At 40.3% G+C, this 23,260-nt stretch overlaps 1 protein-coding gene across 1 annotated transcript in view; it reads right to left on the reverse strand.

The window, feature by feature from the left end:
* Positions 1-22,979, reverse strand: part of LOC138752784 (elastase-1-like) — a 33,325-nt gene extending 10,346 nt beyond the window's left edge. Inside the window, exons 1-7 of the mRNA XM_069915445.1 lie at positions 22,933-22,979; positions 22,691-22,767; positions 21,809-21,918; positions 19,410-19,535; positions 15,410-15,546; positions 11,167-11,312; positions 5,764-5,913 (exon numbers count right to left, since the gene is read on the reverse strand). Of these exons, the coding sequence (XP_069771546.1) occupies positions 5,764-5,913; positions 11,167-11,312; positions 15,410-15,546; positions 19,410-19,535; positions 21,809-21,918; positions 22,691-22,767; positions 22,933-22,966 (780 nt within the window). The 5' untranslated portion in view covers positions 22,967-22,979. The remainder of the gene's footprint in view (positions 1-5,763; positions 5,914-11,166; positions 11,313-15,409; positions 15,547-19,409; positions 19,536-21,808; positions 21,919-22,690; positions 22,768-22,932) is intronic.
* Between the last annotated feature and the right edge of the window lie 281 nt (positions 22,980-23,260).

Genomic DNA, 23,260 nt, shown 5'->3' on the forward strand with positions numbered 1-23,260 from the left:
GCTGTTCCAGCTCTTGAGTTTGCCCCCCCCCCACTGTCCTGGTCCCGGTTTCACCGGCTGTCCCAGTTTTACTGGCTGTCCCGGGTCTGGTTCACCAGCCCCAGTTTCCCCGGCTATCCCAGCCCCGGCTCTTGAGTTTGGCATCTCACTTTCTATCTTTCACTTTACTGTTTCTCTTACTCACTTTTTTGTTGTTTTCCTCTTGAGTTTCTTCCTTTTCTTTTTCCTACTGTCGAGCACGTGTTTCATCACCTGAAGTTGTTCCTTTTCTCGTTCTTTTTTCACCAAATTTTCACCTTTTTTAGAAAGCCTGTGGATCCTGTCATCTGGAGTGTGGATTTTACATCCTCATCATCACTTTTCCCCTTTGGAAATATCACTGCTGGTTGCTCGAGACACAGAGGACCTGTAATTCATTTGAAGATGGCGCCAAACTCCCTGTAGAACGTAACTCTGTGTATCTGATGTCATGCACATGTGACTTACACTTGTACTTTCCAATAACCCCACCCCAACACCTTCTTCCATAAAAACCCTACTATATTTGCTGTTTTTAAACGGAGGTGTGAGAGCGGAATTCCGGTGCACTCCGGCAGCACCGCACCCCTGACTTAGCTATTAAAGTATACAGTGAAACCCCATTATAATGCAATTGAGAAAACATGGAGAGTATAAAGACTCCTGATGCTGTAAATTGGACTGGAAATGTAGACCATGAGTGGAGTTTGTTCGAACAAAGATTCATGCTGTACCTGCAAGCCATTGGACCCGATAGCAAACCTGATGGACAGAAGATTGCCTGCTACTTACCGTAGCAGGTTGTCATGAATTAGAGGGTTTTCAACGCATTTGTTTTTGCTGAGGAAGAAGACCAGGGCAAGCTCAACAGGTTATCAAGATGTTTGATAAACACTGTTCATCAAACAAAAATGAGATGTTTGAGAGGTATGTGTTTAACTCATGCATGCAGTTGGATGGAGAGAGCTTTCATACTTTTTGAACAGACTTGAAATTAAAAGCAAGAACAAGCAATTTTGGATCTCTGCAAGATTCAATGATCCATAATCAAATTGTGTTCAAAATTATTGATAAGAAAGCGAGAGAGGTTGTTGTGAGAGATAGAACTTACCTTAGCTGGAACTGTGAAGATATGTCACACCAGTGAATTAGCTCTGCAGCACACAAACAAATTCAGTGAGAATGCAAAGGCCAATTAAAACGAAGGCTTAGCCATGGCCACAATGTGTGTTCACACTCATAAACAAAAAATGAGATATAGGTGGAGAGACATTCAATTATAAACGATGTGGTACTAAACATGCACCTAAACAATCCCCAGGTTATGGAAAAGTCTGCAATAAGTGCAAAGGATGGAATCACTATTCAAAGCAATGTTTTTCCAAAGGGAAACAAAACAGAAGTGAAAACGTGCACATTGTACACATTATTGAAAAAAAACTGCTCTCAGTAATAACATTTTGTGCGCATGGTAGTGCAGGAAGTTTCCAAACCAACAAACATTGAACAGCCAATCATGAACAAAGTTGAGCAGGTAAAGTGGACTGTGTCATTGCATACAAATGGAAAAAATATTATTTTCAAGTTAGACACAGGGGCAAAGGTCAATTTGATTTCTGACCATGACATCATGGCAATGAAAATGATGCCGTGCATTCATGCAAATCCTGTACTGCTCAAAGCATACAATGGACAGAGCATCAACACAAAAAGTACATGTAAATTCAAGGTGAAAGCTAAAGATAAAGAGGCTACTTTCTCAGGTTCACAGTAGTCCCAGATGGACATGAATCACTCCCAAGGGACAAAGCATGTGAAAACTTAAGCACAGTAGTCCCAGATGGACATGAATCACTCCCAAGGAACAAAGCATGTGAAAACTTAAGCCTAGTCAAGAGGGTGTACCACATTAACAGCACCAATGCACGGATCAGCGAGAGGAAATACTGGATCAATTTCCAGACATCTTCAAGGGGTTTGGAGTTTGATCATTCACCTATAAGATATAATTAAAGGAGGATGCACAGCCAGTAGTGCATGCCCCAAAGTGGGTTCCAGCACTACTAAAAGAAAAGCTCAAGCAAGAACTCGACAAAATGATGTCACTAGGGGACATAAAGAAAGTGGAGGAGCCCACAGAATGGGTGAATTCAATGATGTGTGTCAAAAAGAACTGTGATCTATGCATGTGCATGGAGCCAAAAGACTTGAATGCCAATATAAAGAGGGAGCATTATCAGATCCTGACCAGGGATGAAATTACAAGTGAGATGGCTGGTGCAAAATTTTTCACCAACTTGGATGCATTCTAGGGCTTCTGGCAAGTAAAACTGCATGAAAATAGCACAAAATATTGTACATTTAACACACCATTTCACCAATACTTATGTCTGAGGATGTATTTTGGAATTTACTCAGCTCTCCAAGTATTTCACAGGACAATGGAGCACATCATAGAAGGCATAAATGGGGTGCGTGTGTTCATGGATGAAATGATCCAATTGGGATCCACACAAGAAAAACACAGGATGGTCATCATAGTGTAACATTACATCCAGAAGTATAGATTAAAGTTAAATAGTGAAAAATGTCAATTTGGTGTGAAGGAATCACCTTTCTGGGAGATAAGCTATCAGAGGCAGGTGTGGAGTCAAGACAAGTGCAAGGTGAAAGCAATTTTAGAGATGCCCACATCCACTGACAGAAAAAAAAACTTATTGGGTGTGCTGGGAATGATCATTTTCATTGGTAAATTCATTCTAAACCTGTCTTCCAAAACAATGCACCTAAGGAGGTTGTTGTAGGACTAATGTGAATTCAAGTGGACATCAAACCACAAGGAAGGATGTTGACACCTAAAGACCATTCTAACCAGAGAACCAGTACTTTTGATGATCTTTGAAGCATCCAGAAGGACAAAAATATCTATGGACATTTCAAAAGATACAATAGGTGCCGTAATACTTCAGGCTGTGGGAGAAGATTGGAGGCCAGTAGCAAATGCATCAAGGACGATGACAACATCTGAATGTCGATATGCACAGATTGAGAAAGTGTGTCTAGGTCTGGTCAATTGTCTTGAGAAATTCCACAGTTATGTGTATGATCTACCAACATTCGTGATAGAGACAGACCACAAGCCATTAATAGCAATAATCAAGAAAAATCTTAATGAAATGTCGCTGAGAATCCAAAGACTGATGATGAAGCTACAACGTTATGACTTTTTATTGGTAGACACACCAGGGAAAATTATTGTGTTGGCTGATGCGTTATCCAGGGCAATGACACAGAGTGAAGCACACAATGAGAGTTCTACAGACAGATGTGAATCTCCACATGAACCTGTTCACTGAATCTCTTCCCGTATTGGACATGAAATCCAAGCAAATCGCAACTGAAACAGAAAAGGACACAGTTCTACAGAAGCTCACCAAGAATCTGAATGAAGGATGGCCTTGAGGTAAATGTCAACCATACTACAACATCAGAAATGAGCTGTGTGTTGTCAATGGGCTTCGACTCAGACAGGGCAGAATTATCATCCCTCAATCAAGAAATGATGAGAAAGGTGCATGATGGGCACCTTGGAATAGAAAAATGCAAGAGGAGGGCCAGAACTGATGTTTATTGGCCAGGGATAAATTCTGACATTGACAGGATGGTTTCCAGCTGTGAGACCTCTTTGAAACATTACGCAAAGTGAACCAAGGAACCCATGATCATAACTGACTTACTAGCAGAACCATGGCGGAAGGTTGGGACTGATCTGTTCTACATGGATGGAAATAATTACTTGCTGGGTATTAATTATCTATCGAACTTTCTAGAGATTACGCTGCTTCCTAATATGTCTGCTGCTTGTGTGATCAAATATATGAAATTGATCTTTGCAAGACATGGAATTCCTCAAAATATCTCCAGTGAAATGGACCATGCTACAGCTATAGAGAATTCCAGAACAATGCAGAAGAGTATGATTTTTGATATTTGATTTCAAGTCCCCTGCATCCACGGTCAAACAATAAAGCAGAGAAAGGAGTTTACATAGTTAAACAATTGCTCAAGTAAGCACTAGACAGTGACTCAGATCCATATCTAGCTCTGTTGTGTTACAGAGCTTCGCCACTTGAACGTGGCATGTTATCCGCTGGGCTTCTAATGGGATTTAGACTATGCACCACACTTCCCTATTCTGCAGACATAAACAAGAATAGACATATCAAAGATGTCAAACAGAAACAAAATTTGCAATGGAGACATAAAGCAAACTATGACAAATCAGCAAGAGGCTTAGGGCCACTGACACAACGTTACACAGTAAGATTCAGAGATTCAATGGTTGGGACAAAAAAGCTACTGTCTAGAGGAAGTAAATTCAAGATCTTACTCTGTCAGAACAGAGAAGAATACTGAGAATACTGAGAAGAAATTGAAAGACCCTGCTAAAACACAAGAGGCACTCCAGGAATAGATAAATGCAGACGTTCTAGCCTGCACAACAACAGAGGAAACACCACCAGTGCTAGACAGTAGTGAACCAACAGATCTGACACAAGCACCTGTGTTAAAAGATACGCACGTTATCAAAGCACCTGACAGACTGAATCTCTAAAAGAAAAAGAACTGCACACTTGAAAAGTTTGTGCTACTTAAGTTGTGTTTATGTTTGTGTTGAACTTTACATTGAAATGAATACTGTATTAGTGTGTCATGTTGTTAGATTAAACATCTCTTGGAAAAGAGTGCCTATGATAATCCTGACCACTAGAGGGAATTGGAAACGAGTTTGTTGCAGCTTGGGTAGGATTCAAGATGGATGCCTCCAAACGGACATGAGTACTTTAGCTATTAAATATAATTGTTTTAAAAGACCCAAGTTTATTTATTACAACAAAAGAAACATCACACATTCCACTCCCCAGATCCTGACCTTCTCTGTGCAGGTCCTACCCATGTTAGAACTCCCAAAATGCAACATCTCACATTCCTCAGTATTAAATCCCATTAACCATTCCTGGAAAATTGGCCCAATTGATCAAGATTCTCTTAACTAAACATTAATCCAATAATTTCAGATGATCAGCCATTTCAATCTTCTAACTCACGTTTCTGGCATTCATTTCTTTGTTTTTTTTCTCTATCTTCTGCTAGTTCAGATTTCATCTATCTTCTGTTTTTTTTTAATCTTCTAGACTCATCATTGCCAATCTCTTTTGCACCACATCACAAACACAGGTGTCATTCAATTTCTTCTAATTTTGGCCCAATCAAAGACTTAAAAATGCAATGCTGTAAAAACGATATATAATAACGATACATAACCAACATGAATATTCAGGTGGCTGTCTACATTTTACTCCATAACTTGTTGAAGGCTTCAGATCTGAAACGTTGATTATGTATTTTTATTTTTGCTGTTTGACACGCTGGGTTTCTCCATCATTGTGTTTTTACTTCAATCATGACGTCTGCAAACTTTCATGTTTTACTCCTATCAAAGACTTTCTGTTTTTCCCCTTCCTCCTTGTACCTTCTTCTACAACATAAAGCTTGCTTTATTTCTAACTTTTATCCAGTCATCATCCCAAATCATTGACTCTTTTTCTCTTTCCACAGATGCTGCCTGACCTCCTGAGTATATCCATTATTTTCTTATTCTCTGACAAATTTGCAGCATTTTATTGTTAGATTAGATAACATTTTTAGCTCAGTGACTAAGGTATTATAATAAAAGAGGCTTACCGTAAAAATCCATTCAATGTATGCTGACACACGAGTGAAAACAGTAGGATACCTTTCTGCTACACAGGAACCTGGTCCAAAGCTTACAATACCCTGGACAACCCAAGCGCCAGCATCATTCTTGCAGTTCAAAGGGCCACCAGAATCACCCTGTAGACAATAACATGAGAGAAATGTGTGTCTCAAATGCATTCAAGAGAAATCACAAATTACTCATCCATTTTCATATTCCTAAAATTAAAATGGCAGCAGCCAGAATTTCTTCAGTGACTGAAGATTTGGATTAATCCATCACTGCACAGCAGGCCTACTTCCACTTGAAATTCATTAGCACCTGAAGCCCAAGTTATTCTGGCCACGGAATTTATAATACACAGAAATGACCTCCTTCTGCATGCTACTCTGATGCAGAGCAAATAGGTTTTCAAACAGGATTAAATTGTTTGCAGGAGAGGGGCTAGGAGGAGAGAGAATAAGAGGGATTGGGAAGGGTGGTCTTTGGTTACTGGGATGTGGGCTCTGATTGATAGTGGTGGAAAACCTATCAATAGTTTGGGGGCTGCAAGTAGTACAGTATTTGTGCTGGTGTTTGTAGTGGAGCAGAGGGATTTTCAACCAATCATTGATAATTTGGGAAGTCTTGTCGAATAATCGGTAATTGTGTGGGGGAGGGGCGGTTCAGTAGTGTCATCAATGTTTGAGAGAGGTGAATGATGTTTGGGAGGGATTGGTTCAGGTATTTGATGGACTGAGAAGTATGGAGTCAATACTATAGGAGCCAGTGGAGTCCACTTTAAACTGCATAGCAAGTTGTTTCACTAACGTCTGATTGGTTGTAAAAACCCAATGACAGATAACCTAACCTTCCATGGTATCATTCTACTTACATATTGTATAATTCAATTTACAATGATGGAACATGTATGTTGAGTGTTGCCAGCAGAAGTACATTTTGTTTCATAGCATATCTGTCATTATGGTCAATGTAGAAAATAGCTTATCTGTAGTCATATGGTTTGCAATGGGCTATATCTGGTCACGTTTCTGAAGTGGACTAATCCATCATAGTACTCTTCAAGAGAGCTGTTCCTTTCATAATATGATGCAACTCAACCTGAAGGCAGTATTCTCTTGTTAGGATTATTGCACTCATTGTCTTCAATGTTTCTCTTACTGTACACATTCCTGTCCTTTTCCTGATCATATATTTTCAACTTCCTTTTTTTAAGCAAATCAGAGGGAAAAGTGACATGTTTGGTGAGGTTCATGCAAAATATGCCTAGCATATATTTTTTTAAAATCACATGAGCTTTGGAATAGTAAACCATTTTACAGCATGTTGGTTGTTACAGGCTTGTGTGAAAGATATGGTGCCATGCCCTACCATTTTGAATTGAATACGAAAGTTTAAGTTGGTAGAATATAGATTGCAGACTGCATGTCACACTATACTAGTTTTCCCATTTAGATTTTTGCATCAGGCACTCTTCAGTACATTATTTTTCCATTTATCCTTCCAAAAATTAAGGAAAATGAATGATGGAGCGAGCTATGTGTATGTGATTGGGCTAATGTTAAATGGATTTCACCGATAGATCTGTAAAAGACCAAGTGAAACCTTTAACTTGAGATGAAAATTCCTTTGAGTGTGGGCTATATCATGAGGAACATATAGTGTATTTATTAATGCGCTGAATTGTTAAATGACCATAGCTAATATACTGAGTCATTTTATAATTATTCTCTTGTAACTTATCTTACAACTGAGGGGTTAGCCTGGAAACTGAGCCCCTCTGCAGTGCTACTATGCGAGCAACTTTTGCCTTGACTTTCAATGGGATGCCTTGCCATTCTGTTATGGCAGTGGGAGTGAAAAAGTATCTTCCATGTCATCAAATCGTCATTGGCAGGTGTGGGACCCAAAAATATTAGAGTGGCAGATGAGCATGTTGAGCCAAATATATAGGTTAAATTAAGCAAGTCCAGGGGATCGAGGAAAGATTAATAGACTAAACGGCATTTTTTTTTTGCGCAAGAAACCTGACAAGTGAGACAGATGAGCTTCGAGCAAGTATTAGTAAACTGGACTTGAATGTTATGATATTGCAGAAACATAAAATATTTTACATAGTAGAGTACAGCACTGTCCTAGACATAGAACACCTTCTCATTAGTCAGGAAGGTGCACCAGTGCACCTATGGAGGTTGAGAAGGGTAAGACTACTGGCCTCCATCTTGAAAACATTGTACAGGAGCATAATAGAGCCCATCTGGCTGCATTATTGTGTGGTATGGTCCTGTATGTCAATAGCGGATCATCAAAATGTCCAAAATGATCACCGGGGTCCCCATCTATTGATGGCACTTACCAGAAGCATTTGTTAAATGAGGCTGGGGGCTGAAAGAATTATAGATGACCCTTTTCATCCAGCACACAGTATCTTTGACCCACTACCATCAAGAAGGAGGTATAGGAGCATCAAAATCAGGACTGCCAGACTGGGAAATAGCTTTTTCCCACAGGCTGTGAGATTGATGAAGGGTATCCTGTAACTGAGTAAATCCTCCTAATATATTTATATATATTTATTTCAAATTATATATTTATGTATACATGTGATTATCATGTACTATGTATTGTATGTGCATGCACCAGGGTCCAGAGAAATGTTGTTTCATTAGATTGTATATGTACAATAAAATTATAATAAACTTGAACACAGTGCAGGACCTTTGGCTCATGATGTTGTGCCAACCTATATAAACTCACTCCATGATCAATCTATTCCTTTCCTCCATCACAGCCCGTAACCTTCCATTTTTCTTACATCCATGAGCCTATCTTTTAAAAGTCCTTATTGTATCAGTTGCCACCACTACCCTTGGCCATGCATTGGAGGCATCCACCACTTTCTGTGTAATAAAACCTACTTCCACTCACCTTAAATTGACGTCCTCTGTATTGGTCATTGCAATCTGGGGGAAAAAAGGAGCTGGCTGTCCATTCTAACTATGCCTCTCATAATCATGTAAGTTAATCATTAAGTCACCTTTCATCTAAAGAGAAAAGCCCTTGCCTGCTCAACCTTTCTTCCAAACATCCTCGTAAATCCCTTTTGCATAATTTCCAAAGCTTCCACATCCTTTCTATAATGAAGCAACCAGAACTGAATGCAATATTCCAAGTCTGGTCTAAACAGAGTTTTAGAGAGCTGCAACATTACCTCATGGCCCTTGAACTCAATCCCCCGACAAATTAAGGCCTTATGTCATCTTAACCTCCCGATAAACTTGCACCGGCATGGTTGAAGGATGGGCTGAACAGTAGGAGGTAAATGAAGGGGAGGGGGAGGGGGGAGTTGTATTGCAGTAGTTAGTGAAGATATTCCTGGGGGAATTTTCTGGGAGTCTATATGGGAACTGAGGAATAAGTAGATGATTATTTTGATGGGAACTGTAGGACTCCCAAAAGTCTATGGGAATTAAAGGTGCAAATATGTAGAATATTTTCAGATAGCTATAGAAATAATAGGGCTATAATAGAAGGTGATTTTAACTAACCTAATGTTGACTAGGGCTGTGATAGCACAAGGGGAATAGTCTGTGGAGAAGAAAAAATGAGCTACGATTTCATATTGACAAACATTCAATGTTGCAGGGGTTTCAGCCTGAAATCTGAACTTTACTTCACTATCCACAGATACTATCTGACTTGTTAAATAGTTTCAACATTTTATGGTTTTATTTCAGACTTACAGCATCTGGTATTCTTAATTTTTAAATTCCCTACTTTGGATAATCTGATGAGGCATAAGGCAATGAAATCCAAATCCAAATGGCTAATAAATTCAACAGATATAGAATAAATATAGATATAGATAAATTGAACAGATGAATTGTTGTCTATATCAACACTCTACCACCCTAACAAAGCACACCTGATAAAAGCTTCCTGCCCCTTTGAACGACTCAATGTCGATTTCAAGGGTCCCCTTCCTTCCTTCCTTCCACCAATGGAAAGGTGTACTTTCTTAATGTAACTGATGAGTACTCGCGTTTTCGGTTTGCCATCCCCTGCCCAGATTACTACATTATCTGGATGATAATGTAGTAAATTGGATCAGCAAATTTGCTGATGACACTAAGATTAGGCGTACTGTAGACAGAAAGGAAGGCTTTCAAAGCTTCCAAAGGGATCTGGACCAACTGGAAAAAATGGGCCAGAAAGTGGCAGATGGAATTTAATGCAGACAAGTGTGAGGTGTTGCATTTTGTAAGAACAAACCAAGGTAGGACATACACTGTAAATGGTAGGGCACTGAGGTGTGCGAAGAAACAAAGGATCTGGAAATTCAGATACATGGTTCCCTGAAAGTGGCGCCACAGAATGTTTTGGCATCTTGGCCTTCATAAATCAAAGTATCGAGAACAGGAGTTGGGATATAATGGTGAGGTTGTATAAGACATATGTGAGGTCAAATTTGGAGTATTGTGTGCAGTTCTGGTCGCCAAACTAAAGGAAGGAAGGATAACAGTAAGATTGAAAGTGTGAAGATAAGATTTACTAGGATGTTGCTGCATCTTCAGGTGTTGAGTTACAGGGAAAGATTAAACAGGTTAAGAATTTATTCCTTGGAGTGTAGAAGAATGAGGAGATTTAATTGAGATTTACAAAATTATGAGAGGTAATGACAGAATAAATGTGAGTAGGTTGTTTCCACTTAGATTAGGAGAGATAAATACAAGAGGACATAAGGGGAAAGATTTTAGGGAGAACATTAGGGGGAACCTTTACACCCAGAAAATGGTGGGAGTGTGGAACGAGTTGCCATCTGATGCGGTAAATGTGGGCTCACTCTTAAATTTTAAAAATAAACTGGATAGATACATGGATCGGATAGGTTTGGAGAGTTATGCAATGGGTGCAGGTCAATGGAACTAGCTGTTTTCAGCACAGACTAGAAGGGCCAAATGGCCTGTTTTCTGTGTTGTATTATTCTATGGTTCTATATTTGTTTGAACTGAAATATGTGCTATTAAGTTAAATTTTAATCCCAGTCTTCTTCTACCCCATGGGTTAGTATGTCAAGATATTCATGTGGACAGCATGGTTAGCTTAGCAGTTAGTGCCATGCTATTGTAGCACTAGTGACCAAGGTTCAAATCTGGCACTGTCTGTAAGGAGTTTGTGCATTCTACCCATGTCTACATGGGTTTCCTCTAGGTGTTTGGTTTCCCCCCACCCTTCAAAATGTACAGGGATTGTAGGTTAATTGGAGTATTTTGGGGGCATGGGCTCATGTGCCAGAAAGGCCTGTACCGTGGCGAATATCTAAATTTAACTTTAGTCACAAAGACTGTGCCAATACTGCATTATTACATTATAAAAATAACATTCATTACCTGACATCCAGCAGTCGTACCATCACCTCCCGCACAGATCATGTTTTCATTGACTGCGGTTGACCACCAGTATGGTGATGAACACGTGGCATAGTCCACCACTGGGAGATAGGCTTGTTGTAGAGTGAGAGCAGGAGTACCGAAAGCTGAAATATTGATGAAAGGTAATGGTGTCGTTTAGTAGTATTTTGGTTATCATTTTAATGTTATTGTGCAATGTTCCTACCAACTGATGGTCTGTGTAATGGCATAGGTCACTGATGGCATAATTTACTTTCTTTTGTCACACTGTGGAATGATGCTGAACTCAAGTAACATTGGACAAACATGTACTTGAGAATGTCTTAAGCATGGAATCATAAACACATACAAGGAAACCATTGGTTATGTAGTAGCTGTGCAGACTGAAAAAGAAATAACCAGCCTAATCCTAATTTGCAACAGACATTCAATTTATTATCCTGCAGATTACAGGTCCTTTTAGAACACGTTTAACGATGTTTCATTGCAATGATAATTTTTTTCTCTACTGCCCACTCAGTCATTGGTTTTCAGACTCTTGCAGATGAGTGTAATAAAAAATATTCCTCATCTGCCCTCCAATCCCCTCTAATATGCCCTCACTGGTGGAAATAAATCCTTTCTATTTAGTGCATTTATGCTCTTCACAATTTAGTTTCAATTAAGTCTTCTGTCAGCCTTCACTTTTCCAAAAATAAAAGCTTTCATGATAACTCACTTTAAACCTACACTATTTCCTTGTAGCCATGTATTTCCTTGCTTTGTTGTATGTCCCCAAATTTATTTCACTGGATTAAATTCCATTTGCCACCTTTCTGCTCAACAGACCAAACCATCCATTCAGCCTTGCAGTTGAAAGCTTTCACTCTCAACCACTTGACCAATTTTTGCATTATCCATGTGCAGTGAACTGGAATTCACTCTTTATGGATAGATTAGGTGACAGGCCCCTCCTCTTGGCTCTTCCCCCATCGATCCTCATATAAACTTGTTTTCCCACCTTACCTCCAATTTACCTGAAGGCCATTGAAGATACCGGCTGTTAATTGTAAGCTAATAAAAGCGTTTGTGCTCCACACAAGTCTCCAAGTACTATCAATCATCTTACAACTTTATTAGCTTAGTTTTGGAAATGAGATTGAAGCCAGGCATGCTCCAGGTGAACCCTCTGTCCCAAGAGGCACCGAAAGAATTAATCTACTGGTTGGAGTGCTTCCAGTCTTACCTAATGGGCACCCAAGAAGTCTTCCACTCTGACAGCCTCTGGGGATCGGCCCTCCTCTCCTGAGTTGGTCCCAAGGAATACACTGTCATCAGGGACTACACGATGTACGAGACAGCCATCAAAGGCCTGAAGGCCCACTATATGAGGCCTAAGAACAATGTGCTGTCGAGACACTGACTTTCTCAACGTTGGCAATGACCAGGTGAATCGCTGGAAAGCTATGTTCTGGAACTATGGACACTGACAAGAAAGTGCCACTATGAAGCGGTCTCAGCCCAGGTGAGAGAAGAAGATCAAGTCCGAGATACACTAGAGGCAGGAGTGAGATGGAGGTACGCGAGGCAGCCTGTGGAGAGCAGCCATCCTTGGTACTGACTACCACGGCCACATGTAACCAGGGATGTGGTCTCTTAGACCACCCGATCCCAAGGACCATGAAAGCTTTAAGGAGGTGCCTGGGCTTCTTCTCATACTACGCCCAGTGGGTGCCTCATTACGCTGACAAGATCGATCTCATTTTAAAATCCACCTCCTTTCCATTATCGGTCAAAGCCCAGGTGGATTTTAGTTACATCAGGAGCTTTATTGCCAAGGCCACCATTCCAGGTAGAGAGTGATGCCTCTGACGTAGCTCTGGCCTCGACCCTTAACCCTTAACCAGGTGGGCAGGCCGGTAGCTTTCTTTTCCCAAGCTCACAAGCTCCAAAACTCTTCAGTGGATAAAGAGACTCAAGCCATTGTGGAGGCCATCAGGCATTGGAGGTACTACCTTGCCAGCAGGAAATTCATTCTGTTCACTGATCAGTGATCTGTAGCATTCATGTTCAATTACACAAAAAGGGGTAAAATAAAAAATGACGAGATTGCGAGGTGGAGGATCAAACTCTCCACCTATAACTCTGAGATAGTGTATAGGCTGCGTCCACTCCATGAGCCTCCAGATGCCCTATCCTGAGGAAACTGAGCTGCTGCATACACCAGCCAGTTGCGGTCAATCTACGATGAGCTCTGACACCCGGGCATCACCCGCACTTTGTCAAGGCATGCAACCTGCCCTTCTCTATTGAAGACATCAGGGAAATGACCAGATCATGCCAGGTCTGCGCTGATTGCAAACCGCACTTCTACCACCCTGACAAAGCACACCTGATAAAAGCTTCCTGCCCCTTCGAACGACTCAATGTCGATTTCAAGGGGCCCCTTCCTTCCACCAACGGAAAGGTGTACTTTCTTAATGTAACTGATGAGTACTCGTGTTTTCGGTTTGCCATCCCCTGCCCAGACACCATCACCACCACGGTCATCAAAGCTGTGCATTCCATTTTCACCATGTTCAGGTATCCCAGCTATATTCATAGCGACCAGGGCTCATCATTCATGAGTGAAGAGCTACACCGATACCCTGCTCATAAGAGGCATCGCCTAAAGCAGGATGACTAGCTACAACCTTCAGAGGAACAGTCAAGTTAAAAAGAGAACCCATTGGTTTGGAAAGCTGTAAATTACCTCTCCGGTCTAAAGCCTTCTAGATTCACGCAAGGAAGAGGTTCTGCCCACTGCGCTCCACTCTATTAGAATGCTTTTCTGCACCGCGGTCCTGCTAAAAAAGCATGTGAGGAGAAGCAAAACGGACTTTCTGGTCAAGTGAGAGCATCTACTGCTCGCAAACCCGATATATGCCTATGTGGGAGAACACAGGAAGAACACAGTCTTGATCAGAGATCTGGCACCTTCAGGAAATGAGGTCCCAACGCCTACAATAGCCCTGGAACCTCCAAATACCCGGCACACAGTTCTGGATGACATGGTTCCAACCATGCAACTATCAGATCCTGAGTCCCCCTTTGAGTCCCAGTATCCAAGACCCACAGGAGGCACAGGAAGTTTTGGAAGAGCAAAGTCCACCAGTTCTAAGGCGCTCAACCAGAATAACCAGGCCCCCAGACAGACTCAACTTGTAAATAATTGTAAAAAAGTTCGTGTTGCTGAATGTGGTCTCTGTTTTCACCTGCAGGTTCTCTTCTGAAGGAAGAGGTAAATGCAGTGAACTGGAATTCACTGTCTATAGGTTGATTAGATGACCGGCCCCTCCTCTTGGCTCTGCCCCCATCGGTCCCGATGTAAATTCTATTTTCCTGCCTTACCTTCAATTTACCTGAACTCCATTGTAGATAATGGCCGTTAATTGTAAGCTAATAAAAGCGTGTTTGTGCTCCAGACATGTCATTAATACTTAACAAAAGCAGCAATGGAATGTATGTTTCTTAGATCCAAAGACCCATGTTGATACAATAATGAAGATTCACCAGTGGCTATACTTTGTGAGGAGTTTGAGGACATTTGACACGTCACCAAAAACCCTTGCAAATTTCTACAGGTGTAGTGTGGGGAGTATTGTGACTGCTTGTATTACTGGGAGATATGGAGGTGCCAATGCACAGGGCAGGAAAAGACTGCAGACAGTTGTGAACCCGGCCAGGGCAATCATGTGCATCAGCCTTCAATCTATAAAGGCCATTTACAAGAAGTGATGTCTTACGAAAGAGCCTCTATCCTCAAGGACCCTCACCACGCCCTCGTCACACTGCTACCATCAGGAAGAAGGTACAGGAGACTGAAGACGAATACCCTGCGGCACAAGGACAGCTTCTCTGTCATCAGATTTCTGAATGAACAATGAACCACAGACACAATCTCGCTTTATCTGATTTTTACACTAATTTATTTTAAAACGTAATTTTATTGCAATATTTGTACTGTGATGCTGCTGGGAAACAACACATTTCACTACATGTTCATGACCATAAATTCTGACTCTGAAGGATATAGTGACACCTAATAGTAAAATGCTATTCTACAATTTTATTTAAATTTTATTGCAGATAGAGTGTACATCCAGCAGTGATTTCCAGATTCTTATCATTATTTCTAAAACTGCTGTATCTGATACTGTTCATGGTTGACTTATATATACACGCCTCACTGTTTTGTACTTACGTTCGGTTAATCCCCATCCAGTGATGTAACACGGGTAGTTGTTTGGAAGGATCTGACCAGCAGGTGGCAACGAAGCTATCGCCACATCAGGAGTATAATATGCGGATTGTGCCAGTCGTAGTAGGGAGATATCATTTCTAAAAGTCACAGGATAAAGGTAAAATGTAATTTCTATATATCTTATATTTCTATAAGATTTCCAATTCCTCCTGAATTGACAAATCACTAAACAGCAGCACGGTTAGTGCAGTGTCAAGTCAATGCTGTTACAGTGCCAGCGACCCAGGTTCAAATCAAGATCTCTCATGCCACTTGAGAAAATTACTTATAATTTAAGAGACAAATAATATATGTTTTGGAAGATATGGAATCCTTATTTACAAAATATGGGTGTTAATATTTAAATGAAGCTCTGACATTCCCTTTCTTCTTAAGGTCTCAGCATACTATAAGAAACTTTAAAGTAATAGGTACCCCTGTTGAGGGTCTCATGTCCCCTTCTTACTCTCTTTTTGCTCTTTCTTTTCTTTGTAGGGGGATAGAGGGGGGAAGGGAGGGTGGTGTATAGGGAGGTTTTCTTATCTTTTTCTCTTTATATGCCACATTAATTTGGATTATTTTTCATTATGTGCTTTATTTGTGTAGTTCTAAATTTATTAATTTTTTTTTTAATCTAGCGCTGTCTGTAAGGAGTTTGTACATTCTCTCTGTGACTGCATGGGTTTCCTCCCACATTCCAAAATGTATGGGGCCATTAGGTTAATTGGTCACATGGGTGTATTTGGGCAGCATCTCATGTCTGTATCTCAAAACAAAACTTTAAAATAACCTGACTTTCCCTGGGATAAGAGAAGAGAAATAAATTCAGCCATTGTTATCATGGTTGAGCACTTCTTTGTTGCTCTCTACTGGAAAGTTTAAATCAGTTTTCTGAAACCAATGTAACTTTTACTGACCTTTAAATTAATTTAGTGTGTAACACTTGAGAGGAGTACAAACAAACACACTTTTAATAGCTTACAATCAGTGAATATGAATAGTGAATATGAGGTAAAGCGGGAAAACCAAGGTTTATATTGGGGTAACTGGGGGCAGAGCCAAAGGAGGTGCCAGCCATCTAAACTACACACTGTCAGTGAATTCCTGTTCACTGCAAAGTGCTACATAGACAATGAAGTACTTTACATGTATAATCTCTCCTGTTTTCACAAAAAATACTACATGGTACAATATAGAAAAAGGCCATTCTGGCTGTGGTGTCCATTCTGCTCTGTTATCAGTTCAGCCTTTTACACTTTCTCACCTTCTCCCTATAGCCTACAAACTTTGTCCTTTCTCTGTCATGGAGTGCTTTGAGAGGCTAGTGATGGAGCACATCAAGGCTCAGCTGCCCCCTCACTGGACCCCCTGCAGTTTGCTTACAACTGATCTACAGACAATGCCATTGCCACCACGCTCCACCTAGCCCTCACCCACCTGGAAAATAAAGGCCTGTATGTTCGAATGCTGTTCATAGACTTCAGCTCAACACAATCATACCATAGCACCTGATTAGGAAGTTGAACCAGATGGACCGAAACACCTTTCCCTGTAACTAGATCCTCGACTTCCTGACTGGAAGACCTCAGTCGTCTGAATCAGAAACAGCACGTCCAACGCCATCACACTGAGCATGAGGGTCCCCCAGGGCTGCATGCTCAATCCACTGCTGTTTGCCCTGCTGACCCACAACTGTGCAGCGAGATACAGTTCTAATCACATCATCAAGTTCACTGACGACATGACCATGGTGGGGCTCGTCAGCAAGAACGATGAGTCACCTTACAGAGAGGAGGTGCAATCACTAATGGACTGGTGCAGAGACAACAACCTACACCTGAATGTCAACAACACAAAGGAGATGGAGGTTGATTTCAGATCCCAGGGAGGGACCACCTCCACTGACCATTGATGGCTCCATTGTCGAGTAGTTGAGCACCAAATTCCTTGGCGTGCACCTGGGAGATGATCTCTCCTGGTCCCCCAACACCAGATCCACTGCCAAGAAGGCCTAACAATGCCTTTCCTTCCTGCAGAGTTTGAGGAAAGTTCAGCTTCCACCTTCCACCCTCATTACATTCTACAGGGGATGCATTGAGTTACATCCGATGTAACTGCATCGCTGCCTAGTTTGAGAACTGTACCATCTCAGAACACAAGTCCCTGCAGCGGATAGTAAAGACTGCTAAGGGGATTATTGGCGTCTTTCTCCCTGCCATGATGTACATTTATAATGGCTGTTGTTTGCGGAAAGCCCCAGTAATTCACAACCTATGCAAACAATTTTGCTGACACAACCAAATATTATATTTCCACGTTTGCAGATGATACTAAGGATTCACCAAGGTGCTTCGTCGGATGGAACTTTGCTGTTATGAAGAGAAACTGCATAGGTTAGTTTGATTTCTTTGGAACAGAGGTCTTGGAGGAGATTGCACCATCAAAAGCATCCTATCTGCATGCATCAGAGCATGGTATGGGAACTACATCACCCAAGATCGAAAGAAGCTGAAGAAGGTGATGAATGTAGCTCACCCGCTCCTGTCCATCAACTCCACATACACTTCCCGGTGCCTTGGAAAAGTAGCTAATGTATTAAAAGACCTATCTCACCATAGCCACACTCTCCTCCCTCCTCCCATTGGGTAGAAGGTTCAAGAGTGTGAAATCATGCTCCAACAGGTTCAAAGACAGAATTTTTTTTACTGCAGCTATCAGGCTTTTGAATGAACCTCACAATATAGCGATGTCCTGCCGTTCTTGCGATGTACTAACTGATTTTTCACTGTAATGTGCTCCTGCTTTTCTACAGTTGAGTTGCTGGATTGCCGCAAAAACAAATCCATTTTATTGTACCAGGTACACGTGAAACTTGAAGTGCTGATGGGAATTCGTATGGAACAAGCATGGATAGGTTATTGGTAGTGTAAGGTAAAACATCATGAGATGGGAATGTGTAAGGAGTTACCCTGTACAGGGCTGTAACAAGAAGGGGAGGTGTCCTTGTACTCCTGTTAGGTAAAACATCATGAGATGGGAATGTGCAGGGCTGTAACAAGATGTGAATGCATCCTTGTACTTACAAGATAAGAGAGACATTGATGGATTGAGAGGCAGGAAGCTAGCAGGGAAAGGATAGCAACAGTTTTAGTCATTGGACAAGTAATGATATGATGATGTTCTAAGCACATATCCAAGGGTATAAAAAATCACCATTTTGCTGATAACGGCAGAATGCATTCTCCGACTAACATGGTTAGTCGCAAGTGTTACAATCCGGTAATAAAGAACAAAGAACCCTGATTTCGACTCAGCCTGGTGTTTGTCTCACTCATTCATGAACAAAGCAGACCTAACAGTAGTCAGGACAGAAGGGCCTTTTATTGTGCTGGTTGTCCCTATGATTCTAAGATACTATGACTAAACAGTGGGAGTCTAAATAAGGAGGAGGATGCAAAGCTTCCAAGGCAGGCACGCAAGCTGCATGAATGGACAAAAATATGCAAATGGAATCTCATGTTAAAAGTTGCAAATTTATCTACTTTGCTGCATAAAACATAAAGGAAACACATTTCTTCTCTTCTATGTTCGTTGCCAGTCTTTGTCTGAATCTATATGTTGTGGAAAATAGGGAATACTTAGAGTGGCACGTGAGTGGAAAGAGAAAGATTGAGAACCACTGGTCTCGGCCATAGACGAGCATTGATTGTTGAAAATAATTTTGACAATTGATATCATCCTCGAAGTGTGACACAAAAAAAATTAAGAGGGGATGTCTTGCATATTAGGCCTAACAATGTATCTTCCTCCATTCCTCCAGAATATTTCAGCTACTTTTATGTATAATTGACTATTCCAGTTGGGCACTATCACTAAGTAAGCAAATGGGCTGCCCGTGTGGCGAGAGAATAATTCTTAAGAATTGCTCTCAGTAGTTCTACATTTTAAAATCACAAATTACCCATTTGCAAGAGAAGTTGGAATCCATCCAGGGTGCTTGACGATTAAATCAACATGTATCAAATATTCATTGCCAACCTTCTGCAGATTGTGTTCTCCAAGAACAACAGCAAATCTTCCTGGGATACTAAAAGGAAAGCATTAAAAAAAAATTATTGCAATATAGCATCTTTCACACGTGCACAAATTCCTGAAGCATCTTTAGGAGCATCTTAAGGAGCTCTGAAATGCCGTGTCTCTCGCAAAGTAGAAAATGCAGCGGTCAATTTGCCTGTGCGCTGAACTCTCTCGGTTAAAGTGGAGAAAACATTTACGTGAAAAAAGTAACAAACTCTCCACCAACCTCTCCCGCCCCCACAGCGATGTGATCTACCAGGATTGTTGTGTGAAGCGGTGTGCAAAATTATTAAGGATCCCAACCTATCACACTGCACACAGCACCTTTCAACGACTCCTGGCAGGAAAGAGATACAGAAGATTCAGAGCAAGCATTACCAAGCTGAGAAACAGCGGGCAGTGAGAATGCCGAATGATCAAAGGAACTTCTCACAAGAACCAGTCGAGACTCTCATATTTATTAAACAATTTTTTAAATTTATATGTATATTTGTCCTGCATGTTTATATGTATGTGTGTCATGTTTAGTTGTGTGCCTGCATATTTTGCACCGAAGTCCGGAGAATGCCATTTTGTCAGGTTGTACTTGTGTAATCAGATGATGAACTTGAACTTGGGAAAGAAGTGACAGATTTGATTATTTACAAATGTTGGTTAAGGGATAAATGTTGGGAAGGTGATCATACGTTTCTGTTTTTCTTTCAGAAATAATGCTGTTTGAGAAAGTACATCAAGCTTTAGACGAACATCTCATTGGGAACAGGATAATAAAACCATATAATTAATTACAAACCCATGCATGAGAGGTTCTTGTTTGGAGAACGAAGAAGGGAGGACTTTTTGCAACAATCGATTTAGCCACTTGGTGGTTCTCCAGAGGTTTTGGCATCATCAAGTAATAATCCTAGCAAAAGTAGAGACTTCCTGCAGTGGAATTACTATTGCAAATCCAAAGACAAGAACTCAGAGTGTAAAGGTAATTGAAACCAAATAAAATGATGAAAATTGTCAAACCTCATCCAATCTCAGGGACTAAAAAGCTACAACTGCAAATCCAGTATGTCACTGTGACATGTATCAAATCTTCCTTAAATTTCAATTAATTGTTGAGATAATGTACGTCATGACAAACTATCTTCATCTCATCCACAGGATTCAATCTGTGCTTAGACAACGTGTGAATTAAAAACTAACAGCAGCTCAATGAGTGAATTGTGGAACTGAATAGACTGGATCCCCAAAAAAACACATGGGAGCGATAAGTGCCTGTGCACCCACACTCTCTATCACTGAGTGATTTTCTCACTTAACATCTAAATCTATTGCAAAGTAATTGATAGAAATCAATTATTATTTCAAGCATTATTTCTTAATCAGTTAAGAATTCTTTTTTTTTGCAGGGAGAATGAGAGCAACCAACTAGAATTCACCCTTTATATGTCAATAACGTACATCAATGTTAATGTTGACTTAATAAGTTAAAATGATCATATACTACTTTGGATATGGCAAGGCATTTCCACCATAGAACACAGAAAATTTTAAATATTAAATATTAAACCGCCGCTCTCTCTTTAAAACAATATCCTCTGGTTTTTGACATTACTTTCTGGGAAAATAACTCTGACCATGTTAATGTATTGCTACTTTCAGGGAGCTATGGCTTGCATTCCAAGATCATTCTGTATATCAATGCTGCAAAGAGTCTTGCTATTTACTGTATACTTTCCTTCTGCATTTGACTTTCCAAAGTGCAACACCTCCCATTTGTCCACATTAAACTCCATCTGCCATTTTTCAGCCCAAATTTCCACTGATTTATATTCTTTAGTACCTTTTCATAACTTTTTTGCAATCTAGAACTCTGCCAATTTCTGTGTTATTGGTAAATTTATGAATTAGATAACCTACATTTTCATGCAAATATATTGCGAACAATGAAGTCCCAGCACCAATCCTTATGGAACAACACTGGTCACAGAAGTCCAGTCAGAAAAATACCTCTCTACAACTACCTTCAGTTTTCTCTAGCCAATGTTAGGTCCAATTTACCAGTTCGCCTTAGATCCTGTATGACTTAATCTTCTCAACCAGCCTACCATGAGGGATCATGTCAAACCCTTTACATGTGGGCAACATCTGCTGTCATTCAACATTCATCAATCATTACTTCATAAAAAAAGCTCAGTCAAATCTGTGAGACTGGACCTCTTCAGCACAAAGGCATGATCAGTATCAGGAGAATAAAATTATACAATGGCCATCTTAATATCATAGACTTACTCAACAATGCAATGCGCAGCAGTCATGACCCAAAAGCCAGAAATCAAACTTCCACCACACAAATGTTGGAAGAAGTCAGGACTGGACTGATAAGCAAACTGCAGGGAGACCTGGAACAGACAAAAAAAGGCATTGCTTTATTCTTCTTTTTGCTCTAAAATGGGCTCAGGCTTAGAACTCTGAACATTTGAATGGCATGGATATGAACATGTTCAGTACATACTAAAAGTATGCCTTTGAAGCTGGAGGTCAGATTTTACTGGATTGTGGATATGTGGTTCTTGAGCATCATTTAAAAGGCATGGGGGGGGGGGCAAGGAAATGGGTATCCTCATATTAAATTTAAAAATCAAGGAAAAATGTGTCCATACATTAAACAACTTCTCCTTCAAATTAAACAGAGCTGTGAAAAGGAAGGAAGGAGGGAATTCTGAGAACTAGAGCATAAAATGAGGAACTCATTGGGTCAGGCAGTCAATGTTTCAGCCTAAACCCGTTATTGGGATTGGAACTATCTATCTCGAATACCTTAAAATAAATGCATGCTGATACAATAAAATAAATGTAAAAAATTAGCACTTTTGACAAGGCAATTAACTGTTGAAGTTATCTCATGGTAAACTTTAATGCCTGCTTTTCATGTTTAATGTCACATTTAATCAATGGAAACAACCTATCTGTTTAATTATAGGCACACCCACACACACACCAACATTATGTGTAATAAAGGACCTTATAGATCATACAGAAGAGCACACCATGGTGTCATATGGGAACTCCATCTATTTAATGCTCAATTTTGAAAACTATAAGACGGTCATTTTCCTGTGACTGTTGTGTTGCACACAGCCAGTGAGCTAAAGATTAATAAAGTTCATTTACCTGCCATGGCCAACTGTGTGGTTGTGCCTCCTGTCCACCAACAACACGTCCTGAAAGTGGGTTTGCAGCTATAGCCTCTATCATGAAGAAAATACAAAAGAAATTAAATAAAAAGTTTCATTAACAAAGGAAGAAATTGCCTTAAGAGCAGTTAGTTATTGCTTTTAATTTCTTTTATTCAATGTGTTCCAAACTTGTAACCAAGCTGGAAAAAAAAAATTAAAATTATGCTCAATTCTTACTGAGGCAAAGAGTCAAGAGCAGGTACTGGAACATGCTGAAACCTTGATTAAGCTCAATTATCAACCAATTTCTCAGATATATATATACAGTATGTATATCCTTGCATGTGCCACAAGATATTTTCCATTCCAATATATGAGATAACAACTATCCAAAGACTGTGCCAAATGCCTGTGAAACTGACCAGATGCAGTGAAAGTCATTAGTAGAAGAAATTATTTACATTCTTAAGTCATATCATACATTCTCCTTTGCACTTGGCTGTAAAGGCTATTCCAAATACTTCCTATGAAGATATATGTGAGATTTCCTTCATTTTACTTAACT

This window comes from Narcine bancroftii, chromosome 2 (genome assembly GCF_036971445.1).
Source record: "Narcine bancroftii isolate sNarBan1 chromosome 2, sNarBan1.hap1, whole genome shotgun sequence".
In the NCBI taxonomy this organism is placed as follows: Eukaryota; Metazoa; Chordata; class Chondrichthyes; order Torpediniformes; family Narcinidae; genus Narcine; species Narcine bancroftii.